The sequence below is a fragment of the Stigmatopora argus genome, chromosome 4, assembly GCF_051989625.1.
Source record: "Stigmatopora argus isolate UIUO_Sarg chromosome 4, RoL_Sarg_1.0, whole genome shotgun sequence".
Classification (NCBI taxonomy): Eukaryota; Metazoa; Chordata; class Actinopteri; order Syngnathiformes; family Syngnathidae; genus Stigmatopora; species Stigmatopora argus.
The window spans coordinates 4,597,457-4,625,311 of record NC_135390.1 but is presented as its reverse complement, the minus strand read 5'-3'; the positions used below and the strand labels follow the sequence as shown (position 1 = coordinate 4,625,311).

Here is a 27,855-nt window from a genome sequence, read left to right as displayed (position 1 = left end):
TTGAATAAACCATATCTTACTACACACTTCCATTCTGCATTTGCAGGTCTCGCAACTCAATCCATGCGTCATCCCAAGTGGAAATGTACCTTTACTTGTACACACACCCCTGCACACACACCATGTTAACCTCAAGGATGGATTCAATTTTCAATGTTCACTGGTCAAAAGCTCATCTTTCCTTCCTGTAATTACACATAGTTGTGGGCTATAATGGACAGAACTGCGGGTGCAACACAAGAGAAGAACACAGATCACAAATATAACCACCATGTCCTGATCAGGTCATCTAGGCAACCACAAAAGAAAACCATGGCTTACATTAGCGGTCTCTTCGTTGAACCTCCAGGAAGTACTCTAAATGAAAAACTACCTGTCAACACCTTGCCCCTCTCATTTCCTGTTCTGAATGTAGAAAAATTCTAAGACCCGTTTTCCTTTTAGAATGGATGCAATTTATTAATGGCCATGATTGTTCACTGTTTTCAGCTTATATGCCTTTTTGATTATGAATAGCGATTCAAGTTTCTTGTGAAGCAGTTTGAATTTTTACTTTTAAAATTGGTCCTACATTAAATTTACAGCTGGACAAAATGTTGTGCAAGTATACAGCATAATTTCAAGCAAACTTTTTTTTAAATTTCTTTCCAGCGAATCTAAGGATGCATCCCACTGTGCTGTGCCCATCTCCACAACCCTAATCAAGCAGATAATGGACAAGAGTGGAGTTGAGGACCACACTGAACACATTCTGGCTGAGTTCTATGGTCAAAAGGTGTCAGCTGGGCCAGCATGGCCCTACGTATCTAAAGACATTACCGGGTATGTTAATCTGATACGTTTTAGATGAATGATGGTTGTTTGTCTTATTGTGCTTTGCGATAGGCTGGCAAGCAATTGATTGTGTCCATAGTGCCCGTACTTGGCTGTAATAGGCTCTGGCCTCACCAAGCCCCTTTTGAGCTTAAGCGGAAAATGAATGAACGCTCCAGAGCCATTAAATGAAACTCCTCCAGCAGCGCTGGGTGGCAAAAAGAGTATTATGATTCACGTTATGGATTTTTTTTCATTTGTTATGTCAGCAAAATAATGTGGAAATTTTGTTTGTGTGCTCTCATCTAGTATTTTGGTGTTGGGGTTCTGGGTCAGTTAAAAAGCCAAACAAAATGTCATCTTCAGCTTAATGATGGCATCAGTTTTCTTTTTGCTTAATGGACCCCCTACAAAGTGATCCATGAGCCACTCATTTGGCTGGCCCCGACTCCAAGTCCAATGTATCAATTAAACGTGCATACAGTCTGTAATAAAATTTAACCACAGTGGAAGTAGGTAGCTGAAGCAGAGTACCAGCAGTTTTAGAGTCATGCCTAGCTCACATATACAGTGGTACCTCGACATACCAGTGACCCGACATACGAGAAATTTGAGATACGAGTAAAATTTCGGGCAAATATTTATCTTGAGATACGAGACAAATTTTGATATACGAACAGACAGCGGACGTGAGAGGCTGATCATAAGAACATCATGGGCACTGTCTCTCTCCCCGCAACTCCCTCGTGTAATGTCTCTGTGGTCGCAACTCCCTCTTTGTAATGTCTCTGCGAGCACTGGGCGGAGCGTTGCATTTTTCAGTGTTTTTTTCCCGTTAGTCATTGCGAATGGCGAGGCGATAGCTAATACGAGTTATATATGCTACTCGTTGGCAAGTGGTCGTGCGTTATCCTATCGTGAGGACAATTGTGTGCATAATTTTCGGAATATTTTGAAGGCAATACAAAAGCAAACTAACGAGTGCTAATTCTGTATTTAACACACACACAAGACGCACCGCACCAATACACACAGCCAGGCATGGCAAAACATACACCAGCTTAAACATAGAGACACACACTAAAAACACGTTTTTAAAAAGGCAACCGAAGCAAAACTGAGTTTGCCAGGTTCCCTCTCTTCGTTGTCGGAGTCACTCACATTGCCATGTGGCTACACAGAAATGCCGGCTTTGGCAAAAGCTCGAACAACAGTGCAAGCAGACACGTTTGTCCAAGCGGCCACAATCCATTCGCAAATAGTGGCGTAACTCTTCGTAAAGCTGTGTCCGCCACCTATCATCCATTGTTCCCATCCCGCTCGCAACTTTGCTTTGAACTCCCGGGTGATGCCGATGTCCAGCGGTTGGAGTTCTTTAGTTAAGCTTCCGGGAATGACGGCAAGCTCAGAGTTCATTTTCGTTCCTTGTTTTTTCACCGCTGCGGTGAGATGGGCACGCTTGGAGTCGCAAATCAACTCAGGTTCTTTTTCTTGACTTGGCGGTTAGATTAAACTTATTTTTAAATCCAAGTTCATTTACATTTGTTTATGTTATATTACGAGTCTCCACCCCCTCTCCCCCCCTCTGTCCCTCTCTCTCGACCCTCCGCGAAATCCGTCTAATTTTAGTTCTATTAAACACATTTTAGCGGTGGCAGTCCGTGCATTTTGGGGTAGCGCCTTCTGCTCTCGGAATCAATCCAACCCTCAAAAACTATTTTATGGCTATAAAACCTCTACAGCAGCTACAGCTGCGACACATAAAAATACCCTCATACAATTGAAATATTACTTAGGAATATAGCCATATTTTACTCACCAAAAATCCTTTTTAACTGTACACAATATCCATCCTCCTTTCTTTCCTCCTTCTTTTCTATCGGCATCGAAGCTAATGCTGAAAGTCGAGCCTGTCCTGTCATGTTTCTGACAGTCTGTCTTGAAAATGGCTTTAAATCAACACAACAATATATTTGCTTGTGCAGCTTGCTCCAAATACAGTTTGGTAGCTCTTTGTAGTTAGCGCACTGAAACTGGCACACACACCCTTTTCCCGGCTGTAACAGGCTTGCTAGCCTCAGAGTTGACCGCCCTTTCTTAATGATGTCCATTTTTTTCTGGAAAAGTCAGTCTGGAAAATAGCTTTGTGAGCAAATCTGCAACAAAATCCATTTGTTTTGCTCTGTCGGCCATTGTGGGTGGAGTTTGCGATCTCTGGCTGCCTTACTATGGCTTTGGCCCGCCTACTCTCTATAGCGAGCCAATCATAGTTGGTGAAAGCAATGACGTATCCCAGCCAGCAAAATGGCAATGCCTCTGAAAAAGCATTGTGGAGTTGCCAACTCGAAATCTGATTGGTTAAAAGCAACAGTCTTGTTTAATGCTGCAGAGCCCGCAGAACTGATTGTGAAGGCTTTGAGGCAGATATCTGATCCTGGCAACAAATAATGGCTGAAATATGATTGGTTAAATGCTTCAATATGAAAACACACATCTGGAAGCAGTGCAACCAGGGGGAAAAGCAATGCAAGGAAGCTAACAGACCATTTGGAATAATAAGTATTGATGGACAAAATATATAATATAAATATATGATTCAGATATTTCTTAGGCCAGCAGGGAAGGCCTTCAAGGCCCTGACGGCCCACCACTGCATTTTAGTATACTATTATATATATATATATATATATATATATATATATATATATATATATATATATATATACATATATATATCTATATATATATATATACACATATATATAGTATTAAATAATTTTCTCTTCATATACTCCATTTTATTGCTCGTTTGGTCATCTGCGTTACTTCAAAAGTGTAACAACATCGCGAACGGGCTAAACAACTTCACCCCTTATTTTGAGTAATGAAGTACATTTTTATTTTAAAAAAACAGTGACAGGTTTTTTGTTTATTTGTTTGTCTGTAATCAGAGCTGCTTTACAGGTAGCTTGGTGCTTTTCTCTGTGTACTATGCGCTTGTTGTTTATGTGTCTAGGGTGTTTACGGTTAAAAAAAAAGTCAACAGTGCTGTGGTTTTCATATGTACCAAGCTCACCAGTGTATTGAAACACTTGTCATCTGGCTAAATTTATTCTCGAGAGCTATCCATTTACATTGCCAGGATCACAAATGACCTCAAAGACAATCAAGGTTAAACCATTTATTACTACATTCCTTCTTTTTTTCCCCAGATAATGGTCTGTTTCTGCTCATTTAATCATGCACTCATTAGCTGCAGTAGTCAAATGAAATGTATGTGGCTGAAATAAATTCAAATGCATTTTTTCCATTTATGCTTCTACTAGGTCAGTGCCGGAGTCCCTTGCCCAGTGGGACAGTCCCATGCAGGTGAAGTTATCATGCTGGAAATTGGGCCTCAACACACTGCTTGTGGAGTTGCTGCCATGGGCCCTGTTAGCTAATCACTCCCAGTGGGATCTGTGGCTTTTTGAGGGTGAGACGATTGTGCTCCAGATACCAGCTGGCAAGGTCATAGTACCTCCCAACTTCAAGGTATTGACGCATGCATAGCGGATAGTTTTTAGACTAAAATGATTATCATCTCTTTTTATTTCACACTGTCATGTGTGCCTCTGATATAGGAAGCTTTCCAAATTGGCATCTATTGGGCTCAAACAAACACAGTCCACAAGTCCACAGCGATGAAACTTGTTCATGATTTAACCTCACCTCGATGGAAGGAGGGCAAAGATTCAGAGGTGGTCACCTTGGATGAGGAAGGTTATGTAGAAGCAAACATCACCCTGGGAGCCTTACCTGGAAGACAAAAAGTGAGGGACATGGTTAACTCGTTTTTGATTCTTGACGAGGCCAATAGGTGTTTTTTAATACAATAGCAACTAGATCAAGCAAATACTTTCAATGTCTGTTATTCTATCCATAGCTTTGCCAGTTCTCTGTGTCATCTACAATAAAGCATGGCATCCAGATACTACAGGTAGAGGACAGGACAATCCTTGTCAACAGCACTCCTTACACGATATTCTACAGGCCTCTATTAACTGACCACAAGCTGGCAATTGATAATCAGGTAATGAGCTCGAATGATTATTTATTTCTCTACCTCAGTGCGGTAAATTACATTTCCAACGTAGAAAATGTAGAACGAGAACACAGAACGGCATAGTACAGAGATTTTGTTGAAAAAGAAAACTCCTCCAAACTCATTACACGCATCAATGCTGTAACGTAAGCGCAAAGTTCCTACGAGACCAACATGTGTTTGCTTGGGTATGGCACTGCATTATGTCTGTCCCGTCCTACTACAGCTTCACACGTACAGTAAATGCAATGTGCACATGACTCATATCCACACCCAGTAACGACCACACAAATGGATTAGAGGGACACAGTAAGGCATTTTCCATCAGATCATTTTGCGCCCCCGCTCTCCCTCCACTGCTCTTGCCATGAGTCAGTGGCACTTTGTGGGGGTATTAGACGAACATCTACAATTGGATACAGGTTTTGCTTCTTGCTTTCATTGACTGCATGTCCCTAAAGGGAGCAACAATGTTATGATGTCATTTTTTAAGCTTTCAGATGTGCATAAAGAAAGAAATGCCAAACCTTACCAGTCGCCACTAAAATCCTAAAACAAAATGCCTTCGATAACAACAAAGTTGGGCAAATGTTACCAAAGAGTTGTTAGTCTTTGTTCTTCACCTGTTAAGACCTCAATGGCTTTTAAACCAATTTTTAAACTGCTTCATGTAACCTGTATTTTATTTTAAAATTGATATCACGATAGAATCATGATAGAGTTGCTCTCCCGTTGATTATGTCCCAACATGTGCCAACACCTCTCATTGACTAAGAGGGACCTACGTCCCATGGTCCATGATGCTTTTAGTGGGCTTTCAAATGGTGTTCGTCGTCACAGAGTTCTAACACGTTGTTTATAGACTTTTTCCAGTGTGCTTAAAGCAATGTTATTCTTCATTTTTTCCGAATGTTTGCCTTCTCCTCCTCCTCCACCCTTCAACAACAATAGAAAATGTTTTTGAATGTGTTTGATATTCATTTTAAGGGCTTAATAATTTCCTTATCTTCTTTCATTTTTTGTGTTACATCTTTCATACAAAATTGCTACACTTTTAACATTTCTAAGGGGTTTAATTGTTAGTATATTGAGGACGATGGAATGAATTAGAATTTTCATGGAGAATGTGTCTACTCGCGAAAATCCAAATTCTGAATTATTTAGTAAACAGACGTACCTCTATATTACACTGTATTTTCTGTATCGTATTCTTAGCCATTGCTCAATTAGCTTTTGTGTTTCACTGATTTGAATATTAAATTTTTGGTCGATCCTTTGCACAGGCTTGTGACGTACCAGAGACTACAGCATTCACCCTGGCTCCATATCAGACAAAACCGTACTCTTTACCATGCTGGGATCTTCTTCAGGTCAGCGACCACGAAGACGTGGAATTCCCCTTGCCAGTGAAATGCATGCTTTTCAGCTCATTATCAAAGCCCAATGCCAAACATGGGTCTACAGTATGGAGCCTCCCCACGCTCATCCGAGCAGACTTCCTCAGGCAGTGTGTATCGGTTCCTAGTGAAACAAACTCTGGAGGTGGCCTGTGCAGCAGGTGGGTTGACTCGGTGACCACAAACTTAAAGCATTGTGCTTGAACAAGCTTGGCACGGGACAAAAAAGGAGGTGCTGAGCACTGTGTAGCTTGCTTGCTAAGCAACAGTCATGAGTTTGTCTTGATTCATTTAATCTTATCCCAGGTTTTCCACAACCTTTATGATTTTTCAATAATAATCCAAATATTCATGCGTTGGATTTCCAGTGGTATGAAAAGATTGAGTACCCCTAACAATTTCCATTATGTTCATTTATAAATCATTATTTGATCAGCAACTTCATTTTTATACATCATAAAACTGCTTAACAGAGTAATATTTTGAAGTGAAACCAAGGTTAATGGACTAACAGAAGACGTATAATATCGATCAAAACCAAATAATACATGTGCAAGATTTGGGCACCCCAACAGAAGAAAATAAATACTATTCAGTACAATTTTCTTTTTGCCAAAATAAGAGCTTCTTGATCAGATGGCGGGAACCTTTTTGACAGAGCCATAAACAATTCATATTTTCAAATGTTATTCCTTGAGACCATCCTCAGAATTTAAAATTTAAAATACATGCGAATGTGGGCATTTTTTAACACTATACAAAAGTCTCTGAAAGTTTGAAATGAAGGTGGCTTATCAAAATATTCTCTTGTATACCTCAAGCTTGTGGCTTGTGAGCAGAAAATTACTTCTTACGCTTCATACCTTCTCTTTGTGCAAAGTGCGCTGAATTGAACGATGCACTCTGTCAGCAATGATATTTTAGTTTTTGCTGGTGGTCTGTTGATTGACTTTGGCAATTCAGACCATCCTTCGCCTTTGCGTCTTTGATATGACTGTGATCCTTCTTCACTAGACAATGTGCAGAAGTGTGAGCCGGATTCAAAGACCTGGTCCTTTTAGTCTTCCTTCTGATTGAGTTCTGTCAATGATGCCTCTTAAAACAATTGTAATTTATTATAACAGACTCCAATAATATGAATCATGGATCTCTTTATCCACATTTGTGTCTTCCAGAGCCATAGTCTTGACGTACCAAGAACACCTCGGTGTGGCATACATTACTCTAAATGAGGATCCTTGCCCTCCCATGCTGGTGCACAACAAATGTCCTATCCAACTTTTGCTAAAAGAAAACATAAAGGGTGAGAATGCGTTTTACCTTTTCCCACCATCCCTTTGAATTGCCTAGTTATTACTAAAACATTTAACAAAATATTTTTCAGATACTCCAAGGAGCGAGGTGTTTTGTTGCCCTCTTCCTGCAAATAGGTCTGTGTACCATGAGCTCTACCACCACTTTTCTACTTTCCCTGACTGCAGGCAAAAAGAACCACTGCCCACGTTGTTGCTTAAAAGCACTGCAGATGTAGCCAGCAAAGACTGGACTGACCCTATTGATATCAACAACCCTGGTACTCAGGTAAAATCCCCATTTGTAGGTGAAAGTCTCATTTGTCATCACATGAAAAAATTTCAAAAATTCATGAAGCTATGTTGTAACAATTTTTCCTTCATATGTCTTTTATTTTTGACAAACTCTGTAAGGCTGGTACTTAAAAACACAATCTTGCATTAGCTACATGAAAAGGCAATATGAAATTATAACGGGAATATGTATTAATGTTAGTCCGATCAGATCGATAAACGTTTGAAGGTTATCCTCATCAGATGCGCAGGAACCAACGCAACCAAGGTGTGTAATGTTTAGTGTTGCGTCTAGCCAGCCGCAGGCTGAGGTTGAGGCTAAGGCCGTGCATCTCTGATTACTATGAGGTCCTCATCTGACCTCTTTGGTAGGGGTGAGAGCTCAAAGTTCAGGCTTGTTATGGCTGCTGAGTGAAGTGTTCAGTGAGCTGTGCTATGTTTTGTCACATGAGGAGTTGATCATGTTGAACTGGGAGTTATGAGGTTAAAATCTGACACATGCATTTTTTAGAGAACATCTGCGTATAAAGACTGCTATGAATCTGATCATATTGCGGCAATCTGTTTATTTTCTTAGTTTTGATTTTAACCAATTTTTGTCTCATGTTCCCGTCACTCAGGTGGTCTTCCTGCCTGGGTTTGGTTGTCTTTACATTGATGTGGGCTATGAGAGAGGAACTTTGGTTCTGTCTTTGTCACCAGAGACCGATGTAGATTTTTTAATAGACCATCACAGGAGGTATGTGCTTACTTGCTTTGTGGCGATTCTTTTAATGCATTTTTTGTCTAACCTGATAGGAGCCTGGCATAGATTTTTCCTGCTCCTGAAAAAAAATCATTAAATACTGTGACATGCAAACTGCTGTCTTTCTCACCAGAGGAGTGGGGTAAAAACCTGCTGTGTAATCATGACATTGTATTTCAGAACATGATTCTTACTACTTTATTCCATTACATCAACACTAAACATCATTAGATGTTAAATCACAGGAGATTGATGTGATTAAATATCAGGTTAATGTAAGCAAATTACCTCACACACTGTTTGTTATTATGCTCTGTTGGTAGGAAACTCACTTATGTTATGCTCTACAAACAGTCGGAATGCTTTAATCAATCTGTGTGGGAGATGGAGAAAGTGATTTTCTTGTCACTCCTTTTTTTTCAGCTCAACTAAACTGTCCTTAACTATCCTTCTGAGTGAGGCAAGCCTGGTGTTGAGTGATGACATCACTAGCCCCTTAGGTTCAGTGGAGTTGCTAAGACTCACACTCACCAACCTTTTCCTAAGACTGGCCCCAGCATCTAGCTCCTTAACCCCCGAAGTGACCCTCGAGCCCAGAGCATCTCCAGCGTCCATTTATTCTTTGATGCCCGATTCAACCCTACTGGAGGTTTACTGCTTGTGCCTGCAAGTGGACAACCAGTTGTACAACCGTGCAAGTTTCCACTTCCCCGTGCTGCTGTGCCAGGAGCAAAGAGTGGGGGCCGAGCTCGGAAATCAGTGGCGTAACCACGACATTCCCACGGAGACCTCTGAACTCCTAGAGGAGTTTAAAAAGTCCTGTTTCCTCCAGCTGAGCCTGGTCCTGGATGCGGACAGATCCACTCTAGAAGAGGTTGGAATTTGTTCTTAACTCACTTAATGCCCAAGATGAGATTTCGCGTCTTTTAGGTTGTTGTTGTTTTTTTTCACAGAAAGACCGGTTTTCCGTGTTGGGTCTCTCACATTTTATACAAAATCAGTCCCTCTTCAATTTATTGTCTGACAACGTCTCTACTTGTGCCTCTACAGGTCAACTTCCAAGTCCAGCCTGCTCGATTATATCTTGAAGACACATTTGTTTACTATGTCAAAACCCTGTTCCACACCTTCATTCCTGTAGCCTCCCTTTCCTCAGTCAAGCCTCACAACTGTAACTTAGAACCTGGATTAGCCCGTGCTGTCCCTGAGCAGGTGCCTGCCGCACTATTAACAGTAAAGGTAGAATTTAGTCAATAGGCGCTAATGTGTTGCTTTGCAAATATCCTCCAGGTACTTCAGTCAATACAGGCTCTTGTCCACCCCGTGCGTATCCAAAGGCTTACTATTCAGCCAATCAACCTGCTGGTCAGCATCCATGCGTCCCTCAAACTCTACATTGCTTCCGACCACACTCCACTTGCCTTCTCGCTGTTTGAGAGACGACCGCTCTGCACCACAGCCAGACAGCTCGTCCACGCTCTGGCCATGCATTATGCTGCCGGGGCCCTCTTCAGAGCTGGTATGTCCTTGTATACTTGTGTTGTCTTAACCTGACTCAAGATAACTGAGGTGACGTTAAATCTGTATTCTATCTGCTCCTGGACATAAATGTGTGAGTTATGTATGGCAATTTTATTTTCGACTAACTACAGGAGAAGAGTAGGACCACAAACTCCTGGCCTTTGTAGTTTGCGTAGTTGGGAATTTATAATCCGATCAGAAGACTAATGGGAGTTAAACAACCACTTGCAACTGTGATACCGTTTTTAAAGTACAGTGGTCAGCATAAGGAGCACACCCTTTAAAAAGTAAGTTTATTTATGATGACAAACTGAAAAATTTACATCGTACAGTTCAACTCAATGATGCTAAACTGCTCCCACTTTGGGACCCACTAGGACCCTTCCATGAGAAGCTGCAACCCAAATTAAAGATCATTTTCAGCTCCTCAAATTTAATGAATATAAACATTGTGCCTTTTTCAACTGAGTAAGAACATTTTTATTATAACATGCAAGCACAAGAAATGTAATGATAAACAAAAATGTCACCTGTAAATTGCAACGCAACAGAGGGAACTGTCCCTTTAAATTATAAATTAGCTGAATTTTAAACAAAACCCAAACACTTCAGTAATAACACACAATGCTAGCTTCTTACCTACAAATCATCTTCAGCTTATCCGAGGTCGGGACGTGGGGGCAGGAGCAGGGGGGTGCCCAGACTTCCCTCTGCCCAGCCACTTCATCACCTCTTCCTGAAGGATCCCAAGGCCTTCCTGGGCCAGCCGGGAGACATAATCTCCCTAGCGTGTCCTGGGTTGGCCCTGCGGCCTCTTTCCAGTGAGACGTGTCCGGAACACCTCACCAGGAAGGCGTCCAGGAGGCATACTAACCAGATGCCCGGGCCAACTCATTTGGCTCCTCTCGATACTGAAGAGCAGTACTACTTCGAGCCCCTCCCGGATGACCGAGCTTTTCACCTTATGTCTAAGGAAGAGTCTGGACATCCTACAGAGGAATCTCATTTCAGCCACTTGTTTCCAGGATCCTGTTCTTTCAGTCATGACCCACAGCTCCAATAATGAGGATAAGAACATAGATACACCAGTAAATAGAGAGCTTCGCCTTTCGGCTCAGCTCCCTGTTCACCACAACGGACTGATGCATAGTCCACCTCACTGCAGACGCTGTACTGCTCCATCTGTCGAGCTCCCGCTCCATTGTTCCCTCATTTGTGAACAAGCTCCCAAGATAATTAAACTCCTCTACTTGGGGGAGAACCTCATCCCGGACACGGAGAGGACATGCCGCCTTTTTCCGCCAGAGGACCATGGTCACCGATTCACAACACCCTGAGTTGAGGTCAGCAACGCCCCATCCCCCACAAAACTGAACATGGGAGAAGCTCTGCTGGAGGTGGGAGTTGACACTTTTTCCGACCCAGCAGGCGTTCCCAGCAGACCCTCACAAAACATTTGGGCCTTCCAGGCTGGGCTGGCATCTTCCCCCACCATCGGAGAATACTGACTACCAGGTGGTGATCGGTTGACAGCTCCGCCACGCTCTTCACCTGAGTGTCCAAGACATGTGGCCGTAAGTCCGATTACAAAGTCTATCATCGAACTGCAGCCTAGCGTGTCCTGGTGCCAAGTGCTCATATGGACATCCTTATGCTTGAACATGGTGTTCATTATTGTCAATCCACGGAGGGTACAGAAGTCCATTAATAGAACATCGCTCGGATTCTGATCAGAGGGGTGTTCTTTCCAATCACAGCCCTCCAGGTCACACTGTCATTGCCCACATGAGCCTTGAAGTCCCCCATCAGAACAAGGCAGTCCCCAGGAGAACTCTCCAGCACCCCTTCCAAAGACTCCAAAATCAGTGGGTATCTTAGCTGTTATTTGCTGCATAAGAGCAAACAACAGTCAGGTCCTGGTGAGGCAAATGTAGTTCTTTATTGCTATCTTTCTTTTGTCTTTTAATTTGTAATAAAGTATGTCATGAGAAATGTTGATGGTGAATCGAAACTAACATTTAATTTCACATGTTCAGCCCTTCATCATCTCCTCATCATATATTTACCCAAATTGGAAAACTATATTTGAATATTTTTTCCTTTGTTTTAATCATAGCCTTGCCACATAACCTTTGCTCATTATGGATTAAGTAAAACACTTTTTGAAAGTGCTCACAAATTTGTTCCAAAGTCATTTCACATTTTACACATTGTTTCAAATATATTTTTGCTGGGATGATGACAGGCAATGTATTAAAAGTATTCGAAGATTGAACTGTAATGCACAAACCAGAGTAAACTCCACAGATAAATATGGCCAATTGTGCAGTCAGTCATGCCATTGATCCAATGCAAAGCAAGTGATGAACATAATAAAGGGTAAGCTTGCATGCTTGATCAGCAGCAGTATTTTTGCTGAAACTTAAATTTGCCCGGCAATTGCTAGTATGGACGTAAGAAATGCCACATGATCATGTAACGCTTTGTAAAGGGTTGGGCGTAGTTTTGCTAAGTTGCAGCCTGGTATCCAAGTCATTAGCCTTAGGTTCGCCTTTTACTTTTAAGATTCAGGGCTTCTCTCAGCGCCAGAGTTCCTCGTGGAGTTATGTGTTTTTCCTTCTTAAGACTCCAACCTGCCCTTTAATGGTCTTATTTAAAGATTTAAATGGAGAAGATGTGTATTTGAGGGTATTGGTAGTATCAATGGTATGGAAAATATAGAAGATGGATGGAATTACTTTTTTAAAAACTTCTATAAATGAGGATTAAATCTAAAATGCTCTTGCTGGCCAGAAATACTGTAATTGGAAGTCAGGCCGGATGTGGCACGCAGGCTTTGGGTTTGACATGTCTTGTCTTGAAGAAAAGAAACAAAATCTGAAGCCCTTCGTGTCTTGCAAAGGGTTCCCGATGTTTGACAGGTTATTGTGATACATGATGGTTCTTCTTAGCAGGCCATTCGCCATGGAGAAGTCTGGATATCAGGCCCTCTGGCCTGTTCTCTCGTCCTGTCGTGTCAAAGCCTCCACATGTGGTCTGATTTAACCGACCATTTCCACATCAGAAATGATTGTTCTGGCTGGGTTCTTCCTTTTCCGACGTGTTTCATCACAGCCCTCGTTTCTGCTTGTATTTCAACACCTTACCATGTTCTCCACTTCCTGAGTCAAATAGGTTGGGCAACCATTGCATTCTGGCACTGATTAGCTTCAGGATGTATAATACTACATTTAAACATGCACACAATGTAAGCACATGGATATCAGGCACATGCTTATCTATATATAGCCAATGTGGTTTTGGGCCTGAAGAATTCATTGAAAAACATCCTCCACCATCAAAATGACCTTTAACTTGAAACCCCATTTTAAAAAGCAAAAATAAACAACTGAAGTGATCAGGCCGCACAAATGTGCACACCCGCTATATATACCCTGGGGGTGTGGTCATCATTTCAATTCAATCCCTTTTTAATTGAGCTGTTCACAGTCATAATAATGGTGGAAAACTCTTAATATTTTTTGTTGCCCTTTTTATTTTGGTTTTGAACAAGGGCGTGCACACTTTTCATATCCACTTTATGATTGGGCTTCGTGCTTGACTAAAACAACTGTGGTTTCAAAGTATAGCCGTGAAGGCCCCTTACTGAACATGATCACCTGAGAAGAACATAAAACCAGGCAAGACATTTTAACAACACATTAAATAGTGTATGAGTACGAGTGAGTCGTTAAATACAGGAAACCCTTGGTTGAACACTTGGGGAAGACATTACAAGACAGTAGATACAGCTGGCTTACTACTATTAGTTCACACAGGTGTGGGTAATGATCAAATTATAAAATGTCAACCATTTTCCATAGAAACTCTATGAATAGTTTTTGGCAAAGAAACTGTTCAGGTGGCTTATTTTCTGGGGGCAGGTAATGTTGCTTTATTTGTTCCCTTATAAAACTGTATTAGCTTCCACCAACATCACATTTTACACTTGTGTAGGACAGCAAGCTGTTACAGGGTTGGATGGCAGGGGCAGCAGACGCGACAAGGAAGCAATTATCCGGTTGAATACAATGCCCGAGTTCGAAGCAGTTCTTGTAGACGGGTCCATTTCTGTAATTTTATCAGAAATGCACTAAATTTCCTCATTAAAAGAAGAGAAATTAAGGTTACCAAAAGCTTTTTTTTTTACACAAAACAATATATTTGCCATTTAGTGAACCAATTCATCAATTTAATTTAGATTGGTTGCCTTTTGATGGCAAGCCAGTGAATGGAAAGCGGTGGGAGCTGCAGAAAGTGAATTCAAAATAATATCTAAATATGAGATTTTTACATTATTCATTTTGTGACACAATTCACATTTCCCAGCCCGAGTTTACAGTATCCGCATGTTGTGTTTGTTCCTGGGGTTTAGGCTGGGTAGTGGGGTCTTTAGAGATCCTTGGTAGCCCTGCTAGCCTGGTGCGCAGCATTGGTAACGGCGTGTCAGATTTCTTCCGCTTGCCATACGAGGGTCTCACTCGCGGACCTGGTGCCTTTGTCAGTGGCGTCTCCAGGGGGACAACTTCCTTCGTAAAGCACATCTCAAAAGGTAAAACAAATGTTTGAGGAGACTTTCTTTTTCTCTATAGAATATTCTCCTAATTGTAATGCATGTACCTGCTTACAGGGACCCTGACATCCATTACAAACTTAGCAACTAGCCTAGCCCGAAATATGGACCGTCTATCACTGGATGAGGAGCACTACACGAGGCAAGAGGAATGGAGACGGCAGCTTCCGGAGAATCTGGGAGACGGACTCAGGCAGGGGCTTTCGCGACTTGGCATTAGTTTGCTAGGTATGTGAGGATGTACTTTGTATACTTGTCAAAGTGGTGCCAAATAACACCTTCCCAAAAGATAGTAGACCCTGCATAATTACGTTATTTCTTAACTTAATCCGCCTTCTTGTTTTCAAGAGACCAAATGTTGTGTAGCAATAGACTGGTTAGTGATAGTCAGTTTTAGCCAATTATAGAAATGAGAACTTCAACAACTAAGTTAAATGCCACAGCTCCAAATTGATAATAGTTATTAGCTCTCAGAGCCAATGTGAAATAACATTTGAGACGAATTAAAAATCTATATTTTAACATGTCACTCATAAAAGTCGCAAGGCTTGCCAAACTATGAAAAAAAAGTGCGACTTATAGTCCATAAAATACAGTATTTTATGAAAAGCACATGGATACATGGCCTGTTTTTTTATGCCAGTATATTTCAAAAAGCACATGTCCTGTGGCTAGGGAGGGACCAGTTTAGTGTGTACCCTGCTTCTTGCCTAAAGTCAACTGGGATAGGCTCCAGCACAGGCTAATGAGGACAAGCTGTATAGAAATTGGTGAATGTTAAGACCAAAGCCTGTTTGTGTTCATTCCAGGAGCAATAGCCGGCATCGTGGACCAGCCCATGCAGAATTTCCAAAAGAATTGGGAGACGCAAAGCACAGCTGGTAGCAAAGCCAAAGGCGTCATCTCTGGCATGGGGAAAGGAATTGTGGGAGTTTTCACGAAACCCATCGGGGGCGCTGCTGAACTCGTCTCCCAAACTGGATATGGTGTGTTCAAAGTTGATCTTACTGATTCCTTTAGAAAATTACTTTGTTGTCGTGCTGTTTAATAGTCACGATCAAATCAAATCATCATGATGCTATCACAAGAAATTTCAGTGTCTAATCCACCGGTTCTTAACCTTGTTGGAGCTACCAAATCCCACTAGTTTCATATGCGGATTCACCGAACTCTACTTCAGTGTAAAATAAATCATTTCAAATTCAAGATATATAAATTCCTCGCAGCACTGATTGGCCGAGCAATGGCACGTGATCAACTGCAGCCAGTGATGGTCAAGTGGGGCATGTTATCGTGTATAGATATGAGTCAATGTGTCTTGACCTCTGCGGCAGAGGCGCCACCGAACCCCTGAAACCGACTCATCGAACCCAGGTTAAGAACCATTGGTCTAATCTCCATTCAGAGGTATTAAGCAATTAGTGTACTGTACATGCAGGCAGACCTTTTTGGTGGCTTTTTTTCATGGGATTTAATCCAAAATGATAGTGCTGAAGCTGTGTAAATTGTTAAGTTTATCATTTTTCTGCTTAATTAGTTATAAGTATGCATGTGGTATGTAACAGTATTGTTTTAAATTTATTGAATGTGTATCAAGTTTGCTTGCAGGACTGAGCTGATAGTCAGGGTAATGGGCTCGTCCGCATTGTGTCGTATTAACAGTGCTTTGCATCAACGCCCACCGGCTCTGCACCATGAGTACCATTGTAGTGACATCATCAATGGAGCGCTCTGTGTTCTTTATGGCTCTTTTTCACTCAATGACCTCACTGGCTTGCTGCTTCCACTGCGAAATGAGAGAGCGGCATGATGGGAAACCCGCGTCACGCACATGAACTCAGATGCCAAGTGTGTCTTGTTTTCTAACCTGGGAAAGCAAATGTGATATTGTTTGGGAAAAGCGAAGAAACCGCATGTATTTTCTCCGTCAGACAATAATGAAAAGCAAAGTCATCCCAACCAGAGTCAAAGTGTCGACATAATAAAACCTTTATTAACTGTACAGAGGTTTTAGAAACATGCCAACATCTTAAAATGTCATACAAATGTAAAATATTTCAGCTACTACTATATATTTTACGTACTGATGACTACCTAAGGACTATAACACGGCCTGGTTTCAAGTCATTTGTTGCCACTCTGGACATGTACTGGCCCCTTTCCATGAAAGCCCCTGCTGGGACCTGGCTCACTGACGGGGCACATGCCAACACACTTTTGTCATTCTGCTTTGTAGCTCGGACTTAGATATTTCTTTCGTTGGAGACTTTGTTATGGTTGTTCATATCCTTTCGCCTTCATTTCAATTTTATTTGTTTGTAAAATATCATGTTTAGTCCTTTGAGCAATGGTTCCTAACCTGGGTTCGATCGAACCCTAGGGGTTCGGTGGACCGTCTACCACGGAAGTCAAGACACATCGACTCATCATATCTATTCATGATAACATGCCCCGCTTGACCATCACTGGCTGCAGATGATCACGTGACATTGCTTGGCCCATCAGTGCTGCGAGGAATTTATATATCTTTAAAAAAATAAAAAATCATATTTTATTTTACACTAAAGTAGGGTTCAGTGAATGCGCATATGAAACTGGTGGGGTTCAGCGAATGCGCATATGTAAGAAGTGTGCATTACAGCAGTTCACACCACCTAATACAGGTTCACCCTCACATTGGAATGTATGTTCTGTCTAATCAGGCTCAATGATATGTGATGTTCTTACTTTGTCTCCTGCCAGGTATCCTTCATGGAGCAGGACTGTGGCAGCTTCCTAAACAACTCTACCTCCCAACAGAGGAGAAATCTGCCGAAGCCCTCAACAGCCACCTTAAATATGTTTGGTATGCTCCCCCACATTGCTCTTTCTTGCAGAGAGACACCTTTTTGACTGTTAAAGCCAAGTGCTGAAAGTGGGCCATGTGGGCCTTTGTTTTTATTGGATTCTCTCCAGAATCCTGTGTTCTTTTTCTCCCACTTACCTCTCATCATTTTGGCTATCTTGAAGGGTTCATTAACACCCACCCCACTACCCGAAAAGTCTGTTTGACCTTGATTCAACACATGGTAGCCAGCCTGCCCTTCCTTGTTCTCATCAAGCCATGTTAAAAGGTTTTTATAAGCACGCTGCCAAAGCTTGCAGGTCAAAGTCGCAAGGTGTGAGTGGATCCAGAGAGATGCCTTCACATGGAGGAGGGACAGCTCCTTTTTGGCCCAGATGCGTTGGCCCTACATCACCAAGCAGGCGTGCTTACCTTCAGCTTCTGTGTTATTGAAACGTGATCAGAGACACAGCTCCGAATCACATTTTGGCCTCCGCTCTGCGCTTTCCTCTCAGCGGAATGCTTCTAATATTAACAAAGATTATCTGAGGCCCTTCTCCAGAGAGGAAGACTGGATTGCATTTTTATAATGATCTTTCCTCAATGTAGTTTGGCTCCCAAAGTAATGAAAAGTGTTCTTTAAATACCAGCTGGGAATGGAAAATGACAAAATCTAAATCCAATATTCCTTTGGAACTCTCTGCCGTAGATGTCGACACCAGAGGTGTTGTGGTATGAAGTGTTAGTTATTACACGAGAGCAGAGAGTTCTTCCTGTAGGCGTTGTTAATTATGCCTTTGTGCTGAAACTGGTTTCAATCAGGTGTCCATCAATTTGTTTTACTACTGCAGGTAGCGCAGGCACTTGAAGGGTCAGGCATTTTGAGCCCAGTTACACTGAACAGGAACAAAGTGTCCCCTGCTGCTTCTCACATCTGCTTTGCGATTGGAGCACCTGCCTCCAAAGTAAACATGTCTCTAATAGGATCCACACGTTCTGCAGACGTGTCAATTATAAGATGTATCCAAAAATGCTGTCATTTGTCTGTGTGTGGAATCAATTGGAGCATCTTGTGTGGTCTTCAACCGAATATGTGCATATGATTGCATATTTTGTTACATCGTGATTAAGTGTGTAATGACAGATGGTAACTCGTTCCCTGTTCTCGGTGCCCACAGGAAAATGCTGCAGTCATTAGGCCGGCCGGAGCTGCACATGGCGCTGGAAGTGACTATTGTCAGCGGGTCCGGTCAGGAGCATGCTGGGTGTCTGCTACTTACCTCGGAGGTCCTCTTTGTGGTCAGCCTCAGCGAGGACACGCAGCAGCAGGCCTTCCCCATCACAGAAGTAAAGAACGGCATGACTGAAGGAATGCTTTCTTGTTTGGTATGAGTGTCTTCAATGTTGAAGCTCTGTCCTGTCCAGGTGGAGTGTCATCAGGAAGCGGGGCGGCAAGGGGAGCTCACTCTCACATTACAGCAGCAGACAGTAGCCCGTGAGACAGAGGTGAGACCACCAGAGCATCTTTTTGGGGGGAGTTTAGAGAACTGTGTTCTACATGAATAATGTATCTGAGGAATTCCAGAACTTCAGGCAACCGTCTTGGGTAGTGTTTCTTAGGGTATGTGCAGATGCTAGAATGCCAAAGTTCACATAACTGTGGTGGGCTGTCCTCCCTCAGGTTGAAGGTGTGCGAGAGCGTCTGTCGGAGCTGCAGTATCAACGTCTGGTGGAATACATCAAGCGAGCCTCCCACTACTTTCCCCCTTCTGCTTCGTCACTGCAGCTGCAGCCTCAGGTCACGCTCGCTGAACCACCACCCTCTGTCAGCAAGTCGTACCGCTACCTGGTCGAACCAGCTTTCGCCAAGGTGTTCGTAAGCAAGTTTACCATGGTCAAGGATAGAGCCTTGCAAATCGGATTTCATTAGTGTCTGTCATATTAACGACGAACTGCTGCACTATTTAAAACTACCCTATGAATGCAAAACATTCATGTCAAGAACTGTTTGCTCAATAAGTGTCAACCTTGTGTGCTGATATACCTCTAAAAACTGCCTTTGTAGATCTGTACTGCTCCTAGAGAGCTTGAAAGCAAATACCAGAAAACAATCTAATTGCATACATGTGTACAAAGAGTTTAACATAGACTAACTTTGTATAAAGTAGTAGTCCTACATAGGACATAAAACACAAACGTAAATTAAGCAACAAATACCAGCTGCCAACCAAATGATGTAATATATTTCACAGTAACGCTGTTTGTCACTACACATTTATGCCAAGCAATCATGTTTTTGCCTTTTAAAACATTACTGCACTTCTGGGTTCTCTGTAAGATTTTGCGACTATGCCTTTAAAATTATATTTGAAGAATGTTTCTAATAAAAAAAATCACATTTCTTTCACTTGTCTGTTTACATATTTGTGTATCCCATCAGACATCCCAGAGATTCAAATACATGAATTTGAGTAACCCTGCAACACCACATTGCAAATTTGTTTTTACATACCGTGTCATTATTGCCATTGTTTTCCACGTGATCTGAAGCAGTGCCGGGAGTTCGCCAAGTGGCAGTGATTACTTCCTGTTGATCTCACACTGCTGTCAGATGATACTGAGAGACAGGAGAAGTAGCGTTAATCTCACTGCAGCAAATGTTTTGATTCAGGTTCCACTGTATAAACCAGGGGTATCAAATGTACAGCCCACCTGCGGGTCCGATCCAACTGCAGGGTTGTTCTGGCAGACATATATTTCGTAGCTCATTCATACTATACATACGGAATCAAATGCTTTTATTTTTGCATACCATTTTGTTGTTAATGCCAAATTTTGATCCTACCCTCGTAATACTGCAGCAGAACTCAAGGCCCATCAAACCAGGCTGTTTTTCCATTCTTCTATTGTCTAATTTTGGTGGTGAGCCTGTGCAAATTGCAGCTTCAGTTTCCTATTCCTAGCTGACAGGAGAGGTTTTGTGTGGTTTTCCGCTACTGTAGCCCATTTGCCATAGGGTTCCACGTGTTGTGTGTTGAAAGAGCTCAGAATTTGTGTGCGTATCTCTGTTGCAGGGGTCGGGAATCTTTTTGACACAGAGAGCCATAAACAATTCCAATTTTCAAATTTTATTCCTTGAGAGCCATACTCGTAATTTAAGGTAAAAAATTGAAAATTAGATGTGATTTTTGGGGGGGTCATTTTAACACTTTTAAAGTACTAAATGAATTCTTTTGACAACACTGTTACGCAGTTGCTAATCAATGAAAATATGCATCCAGAAAAGTGTAATGGAAAAAAAAAAAAGATGAATGAAAGTTAGAGGCAGTGTCAGCGCCATAGTGCCGACATGACGCTCCTCTTGGTGCATTCGGGACTCGGCTCTGTCACCAGCGGTTTAAATACATGTTTTACCTCACAGTTTAGCGAAGAGCCACCTATGGCTCCCGAGCCATAGGTTCCCTACCCCTACTCTGTTGAAATGAGTGGTTATTTGAGTTATTGTTGCCTTTCTATTAGTTTGAACCAGTTGGGCCATTCTCATCTGACATAAAGAATGCCACTCACTGGCTTTTTTCTTTTTCTGACCATTCCCTGGAAACCCTGAGATGGTGGTTCATGAAAATAGATTAGCAGTTTGTGAAATAGTAGCTCATCTGGCACCAATAACCATGCAATGTTCAGTTTGTGTTAATGCGCAATTCGATAGGTGAGCCTAATTAAGTGGCCAGTGAAAAAGATCTTACACCTTGAATTTTTTGTAATGCTTCCAAATGAAATGGAATCATAATTAAACTGTTGTCTTTAAAAATATTGTTTTGGTATTGAATTCTAACCCAAATATATGCATTTATACATTGAATTGACCTCATGCCGACAAGTCCTTACCGAAGTAGGAGTATATAACATACCCGAGTATGTTGCGAATGATGCTTCCTCTAGAGCAGGGGTGGCCAAGTCCGGTCCTCGAGAGCCCCTATCCAGTCTGTTTCCCATGTCTGCCTCCACCAACACACCTGAATCAAATAATCGGGATCAGTGTTAAGCTTCTGGACAGCTTGCTGATGAGTTGATCATTTGATTCAGGTGTGGTAGAGGAGGGAGATATGGAAAACAGGCTCTATAGGGGCTCTCAAGGACCGGACTTGGCCACCCCTGCTCTAGAGTGCGTTGCTTAAGTAGCCCCTCCTCTCTCTTGAGAGTTGCCACGTATTTTGAGTAAGACCACTACAACTGAGGAAATGAGTTGCAGTCCAATTAAAGACCCTTTCCAAAACCACTGAATATCATGGGAAAGTTAGTTTCCGTGAATTAATTTAAAATGTAAAAACGTTCATAGATTAGAATTAGGGCTCGCAATTTCAACTGTTTCAAGTGTTTATTTTTACACAATTTAGGGTTTAAGCTCATAAAACCCACACAAAAAGGAATTGAAATTGTGGACCCCGAATATATGAAAGTTTAAATGTTAATATATAAAGAAGGGATTTTTTTCATCATATAGTACAGATTTTTGGGGGCAAATTATTTTTATGATTATTTGATCAGAAATAGTATTGGAATGCTGCTGTGGACTAAATTGATTTTCGCTGGAATGATTCTTTGACAAAATGATCTTACTGGTATATGGGAAAATGGCATCTGGCCGTTTGGGGTCTTTGAATCTCTATTTTCACCTTATTTTTCTATGCTGCCTTCATCATTTTTCACATATCCATCCCCACTGGAACTGCCATCTAGACATTTGACATTTTCCTATAAAAGATCAGCAAGAAAACTTTTGTTTAAAATTCATACAGGCACATAAACATCATGGTGTAATGTACCTGAGCTCTCCTTGCTTCCTCTTCCTCCTCCTTCCTTCTTTGTCTCCGCACTTTGGTTTTGTGTTTGACTCGTTCGTCCAGAAGCCTTTCCAATAGCTGATCTTCATGTATAGTCATAGCCAAACGTTTTGAGAATGACACAAATGTTAAATTTTCACAGTCTGTTCCTTCAGGTTTTTTAGGTGTTTGCCATATATTTTTATTGTATGAGGACATGCAATAGGTCAATGTTTCCAGTGTTGACCCTTCTTTTTCAAGACCTCTGCAATTCTTCCTGGCATGCTGTTGATCAACTTCTGAACCAAATCCTGACTGATGGGCGTCCATTCTTGCATAATCAATGTTTTGAGTTTGTCAGAATTTGTGGATTTCTGATTGTCCAACCACCCCTTGAGAGTTGACCACAAGTTCCCAATGGGATGAAGATATGTAGTTTCCTGGGCAAGGGCCCAAAATCTTAATGTTTTGTTCCCTAAGCCATTTTGTTATGACCTTTGCTTTATGGCAAGTTGCTCCATCATGCTGGGAAAGGCATTCTTCATCACCAAATAATGACACGCTACCTTCGTGGAGCTGCGCTTGTCTAGTGGTGACATCATGATGTTTAAGATCAAAGTCCCAATCATGTATGAAAACTCTCTCTTGCAATCAACCTGTTTCAAATGTTCTTGTTTTCTATCTGTGACATGCCACTGGTTGAAAACAATCCAAAGACCATTATCACAAGGTTCGTAATGCTGATGCTTTAATCTTATTTATCCTGGCCACCACAAGGGAAAATTAACCACTGGTCCAAAATGGAGTTTGACAAGGCCAGCGCTGAAAGCCAAGTGGTGAAGTAAATCACTGGTTTCAAAATGCTCTACGCCTCTGCATTCTAACATTGTGGATGTCGCTTCACCTTCTAGTCTTTTCTTGTCATTAGCCTTTGAGAGGTCTCCTGAAAAAAAGAGATAGTAAAAGAAGAAAGACAGCGAGAGATACACAAATGGCTGAGAAAGAGCAAAAAGTAGTCAACATATAAACCACAGGTGTCAAAGTGGCGGCCCGGGGGCCAAATCTGGCCCGCCGCATCATTTTGTGTAGCCCGGGAAAGTCAATCATGAGTGCCGACTCTGTTTTAGGATCAAATCAAAATGAAGATTGTAGATGTATATTATATTTATATTTTTTTAATCATTTTTTTCTGCTTTTTTAGTTCAAAAATCATTTGGTAATATCTAAAAAAAATTCTGTTTTCCACTTTAATATGGAAAATAATTAAAGAAAAATTTGGTTTCCTTTTGAAATGAAAAACAAATGATTAAAAGAGATTTTCCCTTACTAAGAAAAGAAACTCAAATAAACATTGTTTTTAATGTTGCTTTTAATCCAGTTCTTTTAATGCATTTATTTAAACAAATCTAAATATTACATCTAAAATAGTCCGGCCCACATGAAATTGAGTTGATGTTAATGCGGCCCGCGAACCAACCCGAGTCTGACACCCTTGATATAAATTACTTCTATGCTTTAGCACTGTCTTGTAGAGATGACTTCCAGAGGAGTTACTGAATACCTTACCGTCAGCGTTTTTTTTCTCTTTTGCTCTTGTCGAGGTAATCCAAGCTTCCCCTACCTGTCATTTACAGCCTTCTACTCGACTCTTCACTGGCACATTATGCTAAACTACCACAACTTCTCCTTCTACGTAATGAGAGGATTCATGTTGCCAAACTATGTAGGCTTGATAATATAATGAGTGAGAGCAGCAGAATCTGTATCCCGTGTGCTACCTGATGAGGTAACCCGAGTGTGAGACGCAGTAGTGATGGCATTTTGTGGTTTCGCACATGTAGCAGAGCTGCTAATGTGAACCTGACGTCTTATCTCGAGGCCATTTAGGCAACAGGAAGAAAACGATGCATGGTTTATGTACAGAAAGTTAAGGTTGGCAAGACTGCAAGACATTCAGCAAATGTTAAAAGCCTACTCAATAAAAAGGATGTGTGTGAGTTAAATGATATTAGTAACATGTATGGCAGCAAAACTGGCTGGTGGCAATCATTTGTCTTCCAAATTAAATTTAAAAAAAAAACGGAAGATATGATCTCAGCATCTTGGGGTTATCTGGTTTTCCATCTACTGATTTGAAATTAAAATAGTGCTCACAACATTCATTGCTCATTTAGAGCATCCTGCAAAGGTCATTTAAGATAGCTACATTGGCCAATGTTAGATGTCAAGTGAGAAAATAAAAGTACATTGTAATGTGTTCTTCAATTAATTTCTAGTTACTTGAGCGGCACTGGTCTGAGGTAGTATAGTTGTAACCCAACCCAAAGGTTGTGGACTCGATTTCCGATCCTGATGACCATGTTGAAATATCATTGAGCAAGCTATTGTACATCAGGTTTCTCCAGATGCTGCATCATCATGAAGTGATTGAGGTTTTGCCCAGAGTCTACATGAAATTTGTTGAGTCACAGTCAGTTTCCTTCAGGAGGTCTTATGGATCGTGTTCTAAGGGTGTGATGTACATGACCACAAAACACAAGAGTTCTCAGTCCCCGTCGGGCGACTGTCAGAGTTTGGTTTAGGCTCACATTGCTTACAATAGAAACAATTTGTTTCCAGTCAGGACTTGGCTGCGCTAAGGTTGCCTTTTATCAACATTTCAGTTCACAACCTTCATGGATAGAATTTAGAATTTGTAAATGCATCTTAGCAAGGATGGATTAAGGGGGTCTGAGCTCCGGGGCCAGGAGTTACAAAGCTCTCCAACCCCCCCACTCCCATGTATACAAAGGCTTCTGAGGTCGCACACTAGCAGAGGGAACATTTCAATGATGTAAATAGAGTGACATTAGACCAGACTATGTTTAGAACACTAAGGCATATGCAATGTTAGTGATTAATTTAAAGATACAGTATGTTAACAATTAGTTTTTAGTTTGGGTTTCAGATGTTGTGTAGTTTCAATGCATATGTTATCACGGTATATTGGTGTTTGCCATTTCAGAGATATAAAATATCAGTAGTTATTAGTTTGATACTTATTAGTAGTTTATTCATTTTACGATTGGTTAATTGTTATCTACCTTAGGTTTGCCTTTTTGACATTCTGAGAACTCTGCTGTAGCCAAAAACTGAGGCAACCAGGTTTCCTCAATGTGAGCTCTAATGATGTTCTGGATCTCCATAGTAACTGTCTTTGAGAGACACATATTTCAGACGCTCCAGTCCACCAGCCAGGTGCAATATCTACACACATTTACAAACACACACACACACAAACATACATATAATTTATAAAGCCAGTGTCAGACATAGGAAAGTCACGTCAAAGGTGGATGACTAATGTTATTGAATTAACATAAAGGTAAATCGTCTCGTCCAACTTAGCACTATGGGAACTTGGACTAAAAATGACAGTTTTTGGAACAGCGACACCTGTTGAAAATGATATATTGATTCCTGCTCGGAGCCTATCGATAACCTTTTGGGATCACGATGTATCACAATTTCGATTTATTGTCACAGCCCTACTGATGATGGTAGTCTATTTTAAATTTATTTTTGTTTCAAAATATATAGCGCGTCAACACCTTTGCAGCTGAGTCCTGATCTGAAAACATCCATATGACATTAGGGTGAGTATAGTAGTGCTTTTTATGCTTGTATTGCAGTGCAGGTGTACTGTCAATTAGCCAAAAATATATAGTGTGTGCATGCTTGTGTGCTGGTGTGGGGACAATGCAGGTGGTGGCCTGAATGGACCCTAGGCTTTAATAAAATCTCCCAGACCGGCCCTGGGTAAAGGCAAGGGGTTCTCTGAAAACATTTGCAACCCGATTGCTGGTCAACATCAGAATTAAAATAGTTACAAACTTACATATATTAGTTAATTAATTCTAATTTTCACCTAATGTATGAATTAAACAATATAAAATATTAGAAACTGAATTGTGGCCATGTCTAAAGAAAATTTCAACTCAGCCCCAGATGTGCATCAAACACTTGCCATTGCATTGCTCCCTCTCACTTTAAACAATGTTCCTTAACCCATCTTTAAGGTTTATTGCTTGAGGCAGCTTTTGCACTGCATTGCATTACATTGTGTAGTTGAATTTAATGTTTTAGCCAGTGCCTTAAAATAATAACATACTCTAAAGTCCCTTGATCTGCAAAATCAAAGGGGCAAATGTCCTCGCACAGTATGCCCCCCTACAGTTATACTTCAATTTAAAAACCTAACTCTAGACAAGCGACTTTGCCCTACTCCAGCTGCTCTTGTCTTGTGGATCCAAACCACAGAACTCTAACCCAACTCATTTTAATTTCAACCATGTCGTTTATCCTCAGATCTTCTAGTGAAACCATGTCAGAACTGTCGGCAGTATTCTACATAAAAGTACAAAAGAAGAGGTGGATCAATGTGCACGAGCTGCAATGGTCTCTCTGGTTATTGGATGTGATTTGAAATCTCAGCAGGAGCTTACAGGCCAAATCTGCATTGCCATATCACAGGCAGCATGTTCATACCCCTCAATCCAGAGTAGTTTCCCTCAAATGTAATAATTGACATTCTAATGTATAATAGAAATTCTGCATTCTGACTTTTCAAACAATCTGCTCTTCTGTGGCAGGACTGCAAGAGCCAAAGAAGTCGTATTTTCTTTTAAAATGCAGATTGATGAAATATGTATTAAGTATATTATTAAAATTCAATAAAATAAAATGAGGCAGATGAGCGGTTAGTGCATTGGCCGTGTTTGCATGTTCTCCGATTTCCTCCCACATGCCAAAAACATGCACGGTAGGCTGGTTGAACACTCTAAATTGCCACTCTGCGTGTGCGCGTGAATGGTTGTCCATTTCCTCGAACCATGCGATTGACTAGCCACCATTTCTGGGTGTCCCCTACGTCAACTGGGATAGGCTCCAGCACCCCCTGTGACCCTTGTGAGGATAAGCGACTCAGAAAATGAGTGAATGAATACATTAAAATGCCATATATTGGATCAAACACACAGCAAGAATGAACAATTTGCCCCACTCAAAATCCTCATCCAAACATGTAAAACAATCTAACTAGGGTACATGTAAAATACACGTTCTTGCCCCACGCTATCACAAAGCAAAATGAGAAATATAAAAATTACAAAACATCCTCCTATAAAACAGATGTATTCACATGGTAATATGGGATATTTACATGCATATGACATGGAGTTCTTTTGCCTGTGAAAACCTATAGATAAGACTACACCCTAAAGCGGAGGGGGAAAAGTAGTGGTTTATTGTCTGAAAATTACAGTAGCTATTTGATATTTTAGTAGTTTCCACCATTCTGCCATCAAAGACAGACTTTTTTCCTACCCTGTAATTTCAGATTTGAAAAAGGATATCATTTGAAGCATTTCTTTTCATGTCTTTAGCGAGATGTTTGTGTAAAAACATAGCCT

General features: G+C 41.2%; 1 protein-coding gene and 1 long non-coding RNA gene across 5 annotated transcripts in view; one reads left to right on the top strand and one right to left on the bottom strand.

Moving 5' to 3' along the window:
• Positions 1–19,984, top strand: part of vps13b (vacuolar protein sorting 13 homolog B) — a 341,198-nt gene extending 321,214 nt beyond the window's left edge. For all 4 annotated transcript variants that reach the window (XM_077598167.1, XM_077598171.1, XM_077598169.1 and 1 more), the window contains exons 51-68: positions 652–822; positions 4,140–4,347; positions 4,437–4,625; positions 4,739–4,885; positions 6,181–6,455; positions 7,470–7,597; positions 7,679–7,875; positions 8,501–8,619; positions 9,049–9,499; positions 9,676–9,837; positions 9,916–10,144; positions 14,561–14,737; positions 14,816–14,986; positions 15,568–15,744; positions 17,501–17,603; positions 18,761–18,929; positions 19,008–19,088; positions 19,264–19,984. In XM_077598167.1, coding sequence (XP_077454293.1) covers positions 652–822; positions 4,140–4,347; positions 4,437–4,625; positions 4,739–4,885; positions 6,181–6,455; positions 7,470–7,597; positions 7,679–7,875; positions 8,501–8,619; positions 9,049–9,499; positions 9,676–9,837; positions 9,916–10,144; positions 14,561–14,737; positions 14,816–14,986; positions 15,568–15,744; positions 17,501–17,603; positions 18,761–18,929; positions 19,008–19,088; positions 19,264–19,512 — 3,403 coding nt within the window. In that variant the 3' untranslated portion in view covers positions 19,513–19,984. The remainder of the gene's footprint in view (positions 1–651; positions 823–4,139; positions 4,348–4,436; positions 4,626–4,738; positions 4,886–6,180; positions 6,456–7,469; positions 7,598–7,678; positions 7,876–8,500; positions 8,620–9,048; positions 9,500–9,675; positions 9,838–9,915; positions 10,145–14,560; positions 14,738–14,815; positions 14,987–15,567; positions 15,745–17,500; positions 17,604–18,760; positions 18,930–19,007; positions 19,089–19,263) is intronic.
• On the bottom strand, positions 4,328–21,595 carry LOC144072842 (uncharacterized). The gene is made up of 3 exons (XR_013299952.1): positions 21,494–21,595; positions 20,095–20,199; positions 4,328–4,611 (listed from the first exon to the last, which is right to left on the bottom strand). It is a non-coding gene; the product is annotated as an uncharacterized LOC144072842 (long non-coding RNA).
• Between the last annotated feature and the right edge of the window lie 6,260 nt (positions 21,596–27,855).